The sequence below is a fragment of the Nicotiana attenuata genome, chromosome 6, assembly GCF_001879085.1.
Source record: "Nicotiana attenuata strain UT chromosome 6, NIATTr2, whole genome shotgun sequence".
Classification (NCBI taxonomy): domain Eukaryota; kingdom Viridiplantae; phylum Streptophyta; class Magnoliopsida; order Solanales; family Solanaceae; genus Nicotiana; species Nicotiana attenuata.
The window spans coordinates 45,102,994-45,110,517 of record NC_031994.1 but is presented as its reverse complement, the minus strand read 5'-3'; the positions used below and the strand labels follow the sequence as shown (position 1 = coordinate 45,110,517).

Below are 7,524 nucleotides of genomic sequence, written 5' to 3'. Positions count from 1 at the left end.
AGTACCATGATATTTGCATATCAAATTATGATCCCTATGTACCGGATTAGACTGGAGAGACAAAGGCCATTTGGTCTCTGATGCGACCAATGGCTGGCACTATGCTCGTTGCATCTACGTTGAAGTTATGTTCCGCTAGCCTCGGGGCATCTCTTACTCTGGTTCATCTGTTGAGCCCGTTTCTATTCATCAACTCTTTGGTTGCTTGAACCCGAATCGTTTCTTCTATCGTTCCTGGTCTAATAGCAACTAGGTCTGTTTTCCCTTCTATCTGAGTTGTAAGGTTGGTATCGATCTCGGGGTGGCCTCGACTCCTAATCCACTATTCTTTTAGACTTGTCGTTCACTTTATCAGGATAAATTGATCTTGAGGGGGTCCCTAATTGATCGTCCTCGACTCTGATCTTTGACGGGTACCTGTTATGAACGTTGGCCCAGGTAACCACTGGATATTCTATCAAATTTTGCTTCAGTTGTTGAGACGCGACCGAACTTCGGGGGTTGAGCCCCTAAGTAAATGCCTGAACGGCCCAATCGTCTGCAAACGGTGGTAGATCCATTAGGAATCTTGACACGAATTCTCTAAGCATTTTGTTGTCTTTTTGTTTGACTTTGAACAGGTCCGATTTCCTCGTCTCAACTTTAATGGCTCCAGCATGGGCATTAACAAAGGCATCTGCAAGCATAGCAAACGAATCAATAGAATTTTGAGGCAAATTATGATACCATACCATCGCTCCTTTGGATAGGGTTTCTCCGAATTTCTTCAGCAACACCGACTCGATCTCGTCATCCTCGAGGTCGTTGCCTTTTATAGCGCACGTATTGGAGGTCACATGCTCGTTTGAGTCTGTGGTCCTATTGTATTTGGGGATATCGGGCATTTGGAACCTTTTCGGAATCGATTTTGGTGCCACGCTCGGGGGGGAAGGCTTCCGAATGAACTTTTTGGAATCCGGTCCCTTTACTATTGGAGGTGCCCTCGGGATCTGATTGACCCTCGAGTTGTAGGTTTCCACTTTCTTATCATTTTCCACTATCTTCTTTTTGCCGGATTCTACCCGTTTTGTCAGTGCCTCGAGCATTTTCATCACCTCGGAAGTTTAACCGGATCCGGACCCGTTGGGCTCTGTGACAATCCGTTCTTCCCTCCGGGTATCTTCTTCAGCCCATTCGGGTTCAACCATGTTGTGTGCGTGATTTTGGTTCTGCAGTTGTTATATGGCAACTTGTTGAGCTTGCAACATCTCAAAAGTCAAACGTAAGCTAACTCCATCGCCTCCCTCTTCGACCGCTTCACAAACTGATGGCCGAGGTGCTACGTGAACGTTGTTATTGGGATCAGCCGGTAGGTTAGTGTTGACAGCCACCTGCGATTTGGCATCGACCGGATCAGTGATTGTAACACTGTTAGGGTCGACAGGGGGTACATTATTGCTCGGCACCCCGTTATTATTTTTGCCATGGTTGCTTGATTCAGCGTCAACACTTAAGTGAGTAGATTGAGAATCTGATATATTAAATAGTACTAAAATCAAACTTCAAAAAACAAGTGTAAGATAGTATGTGTTATCAAGATTCGTATTAAATTACCACTATTATCCTTATCCCCACGTTGGACGCTAAACTGTTTACCTCTTAAAATGGACAACAATTAAATTTGTACGCAGTACAAAGAATATGTGATTTAATTTAACACAAATGATCAAAGAACAGTAAATAATTGAATTAAAAATAAATAAAACGATCAAACCAAAGTGATGCAGTAATTAAGCCTTGTATTCGGTTAAATGCTAACGATCAGTCACAATCGAGCCCTCGAGATAGAGCTCGAATCCGGCTAAACCAGTGAACAACTGAAGAATACTTAAAACAATTGCAGAGAGTCAAAGTGAATTTTATTGCCTTGATATGCATGCAAATAGTGCCAAAAAATAAAGGGGTCCTCCTCTTTATATAGTAGAGGAGTTTTAACCCCAAATACAAGTCTAAATAAGGTAAAATCTTTTCCTTCCTTCTCTCCCACGAAAATATGATCAGCATCCAATACCGAGCGTGATACGCGCTGTGATATCCGATTGATGGCGGATATTTCTGCTCCCGGTTTGTCTCCTTTAACCATCTTTTCTTTACCCTCGGTTCTTCATCTCACTCAAGCTTGATTATTTTCGGGTTCGGCCATGCTCGAGAGCTGTTGTATCGTTCGTTCGTCCCTAGTTCCGATCTATGGGTACCTTCGGTCTCACTCGAGCCAATAACAAGTAACGTCATTCCCCGTTACGCAATAGTAAATCGAGGATAACTCTATCCTTGATTTTACCCGTATACATACACAAAGAATAAAGTTGAAGCATAAGGGGTAACATGTCTATTTGTATATAAAATTGTAGCTTTGTTACAAGTTGAAATTAATTGTAGTTGTTCATCTTTGATACATCCATTTATGACATGACCATGGTCTCTCGTTATTAGTTATTAATCTTAGTCAAAGATCCAACAAATAGTATAATCTAGTTAAAATGCTGAATACTGAGATCAATTCCAACCTGTTCTCTCTTTGTTAATCTTAGCCAACGATGAATGATCCAATAAATCACTTATTCTAATTGAAAATGTTGAATAATGGGATCAGATCATAGTTGTTTGAGATCATAAAACCATCAAATACTAATACTCAAATATTGGTCTTTGGAATAGGTGATATTCTCGGACAAATCGAGAATCAAGAATCAGTAAGTTTCAAACAAGTGTGATCTTATTATATGTACGTGTTTGAATATTTTTCGCATATGTATACATAGTTCGACCTTAAATAGTGAGTTCATTAGACTGACAAAACTCATCCAAAATCCGTTTCAGGACGTATTCTAACATGCTAGAATTTGGAAATATAGATTCCAGGTAGTGAATTGACAAAACTAATAACAACTTTGGCTGTGTTTAGAGCAGCTAAAGTTCCAAATAATCTAATTGTGTTGTCGCCTTCTTGTGTCCCTGCTAAATCTGACATTCCACGAATTGCGATAACTGGGTACCCATTTGACAAGCATGTCTGCACAAAATCACCAAAATTGAGCTATTAGTTCAAATAAACAAACAAATTTAAGTCTACAGAAAATAGAAAAAAGGAAGAAAAGATGAAATTTTATTTTTGTGTTTTAATATGTAACATGTAACTTATATACAATGACAGTGCGAAGAATTTGTATATTAGTTGTGTGTTTTAACTTGTAACTTGCCTTATTTTTCATGTTACTTATCCACTATTTATAGACAGTTAAATATTGTGAAAGGCGGATAGAGTTTGTAGAATATGGATCACGGACCCTAAAATATTGTGAAAATAAAAAACTTTCAACAAATATTCAATTATGAACCCATAATTTCAACAAGGATTCAGTCTAATAGTCTGTCTGGCCAAGCTGCAAAAAGGAAAAAAAAGATGAAAAATTAGTTGTGTGTTTTAACATGTAACATGTAACTTATATACACTGACACTGCGAAGAATTTGTTGGATAGTTACATGTTGCTATAGGTGGATGTAACTTATAACATGTAAATTATGTGTTTTAACATGTAACTTACCTTATTTTTCATGTTACTTATCCACTATTATTAGACGGCGTAGTACATACGGAGACACCTAAAGTTGGCACAATCTTTCACTTAGACACTTAAACTAGGCCTCTTTCCAATTAGACACGTTCCTTAGGCAATTCTCATACCAATTAGACACGTTTTTTGCTGGTTTATTAATTAACCAAGCGCGTGTTCCGCAATCTCCGTCTACGTGGCAAAAGTAACCATTATAAATCGTGCCACATATTTTTTTTGTCCACCTCACTGTCCACCTCAGCTATATAGTATTATTTCCACTAAAATACAAATACCCCCTTCGTCCCCAACCTCCAACGTTCCCCCACCAGCCGATGTCTCCGATCCCGTCGCTGACATCACCCCTGCTCCCTCTTCGTCGTTGTCCAATTTTTGTCGTCTGATCTCGTCTGGCAAGCGGCGTCAAACAGATCCAAACTCCAAAGCCTAAAGTTCATAAAACCCACTTATCAAACTCCTTAATGAAGCCAAGAATTTCCGCAAAAACATCAAAATTACATGACAATGGCCAAGTAATTTTATTCTATTTATTAGGATGTTGGTCTCATTTGTTCACCACTTTTTAGTTGTCTTTGTTTGAGATTGATAGTTCTGCTTGATGTTTTTTTTCCTGCAGCTTTATTTACTTTTTGGTGTTATGGCAGTGAAATATTATGGTGGTTGGAGGAGAAGTTTTGGTGGGATTTTGGAATTGGGGGTTGGTGATGATAAATGAAAAATGGTTGCTGCTAGGTAATTTATGAGGAGAAGATGACTTATTGGAGCATTATTACGGAGGAGGAAGGTTTAAGATAGTGGGGGAGCTGATATGGTGGAAAAATGAAGAAGATGATGGAACACAGTTTGGGGTTGGGAGGTTTGGGGGGGGGGGGGGGATTTAGTGAAAATAGGATTTTTTGTGGTCAAATACATTTTTAATATTTAATTAATTGGAAAATGCCATGTTTATTTCATTCAGGCGCTCAAGGAGACTGAGAAACACTTTCTTTGCCATGTCATAGTTTTGTGTTTAATTGGTACAGTTTGAAATGAATTCTTGTGTCTTGGAAAGAGGCCTAGTTTAAGTGTCTAAGTGAAAGATTGTGCCAACTTTAGGTGTCTTCGTATGTATTACGCCTTATTAGACAGTTACATGTTGCTATAGGTGGATGGAGCTTGTAGAATATGGATCACGGTCTCACGGACGAAAAAATATAATGAAAATCACAAAATTTTAACAAATATTCAATTATGAACCCGTTATTTCAACAAAGAATTCAGTCAAAATCATGAATCTGCCCTCGAACTACATCTATCTTTTAGGTGACATGAAAATATTATAAATGTTAATTAAAAAAGTGAGGAAGATCAAGTTACCATTACAACAGCTGAACTTTCCATGTCAAGTGATGTAACCCCAAAAGTTTTGAAAAGGAAATCTGTGTAAGCTGCATTGTCAATGAAAAAGTTTGAAGTTGCCCCCTTAAGTCCAACAACTAATTTAGGCTTTTGTGGAAGGCACAAAGTTGAATTTGCACATTGCTCTAGTTTCATCCCCTGTTATTGAATCCAAACACATTACAATAACACCAAATAGAAATTGATCTGCCTCTACTTGATCAACAGAGTTACTCGATATCAGTACTGGTGGAAGATAAAAAGTATTTACTTACCTGCAAATGAGAGGCTACATTAAGCCAATTCTTGGTTATATTAAACCAAACTGGCCTCTGAGGTACATTGACCTCCCCTGAAGTTGAGTAAAACTGCTCAGTGCTATAACCAACATGCCCCAACTTGTTATCCCCTCCTTTTGGTGCATTATAATTCTTGAAATCAAATTGAGCAAAATCATTTGGTTCCAAAGTTGCATTTGGTTTCTGCACAAACATACAATTTATGTGAGCCAACTATAATAAAAAATGGCAGTCCGGTGTACTAAGTTCTCGCTATGCACGGGTTCCGGGAAAAGGCCGGACAATAAAGGGTCTATTATGCGCAACCTTACCCTACATTTTTACAAGAGGCTGTTTTCACGCTCGAACCCGTGACATCTTGATCACATGGCAACAACTTTACCAGTTACGCCAAGTGTTGAGATTGAGTGGAAATACAATTTAAAAAAAAAAGGGGGGGGAGTTTGTTTAAAGGGTTAGAAGTTAGAAAGATTTACCAACCAATCCCAAAGCCCTGTTTGTGCAACTTGATATGGGATTGTGACATCTCCAATGTGCATAGAACTGTTGGCATTACCAGAAATACCAAAATGGATTACTCCTTTTATGTCAAACAGATCCAACATTTGCTGTGTTGCTGCTGCTGCATTCACCTAAGTAGAAGCCAATCAACTATCTCATCAAATCTTAGACAAATAGTAACTACAGTAACTCTACTCTTACTTCCTCTTTTTTTTTCTTTATATATTTGCAATATTTAAAAACTCACTGGCCTGACTATTCAAGATTCGAGACAGATATATCTACTAAGATGGTAAAACGCTTGAATTCGAGACATCTAATTAAAAACGGAGATATTCTAACCATCCCATCATGCCCATATAGGTGGTCTATTACTTTTCTCTTATCATCAACGAGTGGTCAAGAATTGAAGCATAATTATTTTAGAAAAAAAAAAAAGAACAATATGAGTTGACTTGCAAAGGAAGATCTTAGAGTTTTTTACCAATCCAACTCCACATTTCACATAAATAACTTTCTTTCCTGCAACCTTCCCAATCTGGAAACGTCTACCTACAAGAATGACTCTTATGTCAGTCTTAATTCTGGAAATTAACATAATTTAAAGCAAAAGAAACGAAGAATATTTATACATAATTAGAGCAGAAAGTAACGAGTTCAGTTGAATTGACAAAAACGTTATAGTTACCTGATAAATCAACAAAGGGGTGTCTAGAATCAGGCCTAAAGACACCAGTACTAAAGAAAGCTTCTTCTTCTGGTGCATAGACTGTGATAAGACCAAGAAAAGGACCATTTTTATTCACACTTTTGATAACTCTTAAAGAATTCAACCTTTCTAATGGAACTGCTTGTGCAGAAAATATAAGTAAAGGGATGAATGCCAAAGAAAATATCAGAGAAAATGAAAGGATTACTTGTTTTGCAGCCATTTGTTTGAACTGTAACAAGTTATGGTTCATGATACCAGTATAACCAAGTTCATTTATATACACAACAATTCACAGAAAAATTGATATAAAATCACAAACAGGTTTCTGTTCATCATAGTTTTATAATATATTCTCAAGTTTCACGTTTTAATTAATTCGAATATGCACTCCATTCTGTGAAGCTACAATGTACTATGTGTAGTTTTTTATTGAATAACAAAACGTAGGTCAGATGGCAGATCCGAAATTTGAAGTTTATGGGTTACTACAATTTAATATTATAAAGATAATTGCATTCACAGTCAAGTATTTTCTAGTTTTCTTAATATATATATACAAGTATATATAAAATCGGAACAAAAGCTAATGGATCCAGCTGAACCCGTTATCAACACTCTAAATCTATCTCCCAAGTGGAGCTTGATTTCTTTTAATATATAAACGTTGTCATGCTGCCAGGTAAAGTTAGTTGACTTTATAATAAGCACAATAATTCATGGAAAATCTCAAGCAGGATCTTGTTTTATATTTTTATTATTCTCCACATACTTCGCGTTGTTATCTCTATTATTTAAAGTTACATATATTACTATGTATTTTTATTGAATAACAAAATTGGGGTTGATTTCGTAATATGAGTTATATGTTAGCTTAATGGGACAACAAAATATATACTCCGTATGTTCCACTTAATACGAGTTGACAGTCTTCTTTAAGATAACTTTAATCCAAACAGTTTAGTTTTGACGACATTTCTTTCGTTCAATAGAAACGTAAATTTTTTTTTTGATAATTGTCTC

General features: G+C 36.9%; 1 protein-coding gene across 2 annotated transcripts; it reads right to left on the bottom strand.

The window, feature by feature from the left end:
• On the bottom strand, positions 2,734 to 6,780 carry LOC109226918 (bark storage protein A-like). Of its 2 annotated transcripts, none has more exons than XM_019391835.1 (6): positions 6,481 to 6,780; positions 6,277 to 6,344; positions 5,768 to 5,923; positions 5,268 to 5,474; positions 4,972 to 5,151; positions 2,734 to 3,052 (listed from the first exon to the last, which is right to left on the bottom strand). In XM_019391835.1, the coding sequence occupies exons 1-6, from the start codon at positions 6,752 to 6,754 to the stop codon at positions 2,876 to 2,878; spliced, it is 1,062 nt and encodes a 353-aa protein (XP_019247380.1). In that variant the 5' UTR covers positions 6,755 to 6,780; the 3' UTR covers positions 2,734 to 2,875. The 2 variants fall into 2 exon arrangements, with proteins under 2 accessions (XP_019247380.1, XP_019247381.1); XM_019391836.1 differs by lacking the exon at positions 2,734 to 3,052 and adding an exon at positions 3,059 to 4,041.

Bases quoted from the DNA above. Each gene is read 5' to 3' on its own strand.
- LOC109226918 (XM_019391835.1), bottom strand. From the start codon at position 6,754: ATGAACCATAACTTGTTACAGTTCAAACAAATGGCTGCAAAACAAGTA. The intron at 6,345-6,480 runs GTAACTATAACG...TCATTCTTGTAG, and splicing joins CCCCTTTGTTGATTTATCAG to GTAGACGTTTCCAGATTGGG. The intron at 5,152-5,267 runs GTAAGTAAATAC...ATTCAATAACAG, and splicing joins ATGTAGCCTCTCATTTGCAG to GGGATGAAACTAGAGCAATG.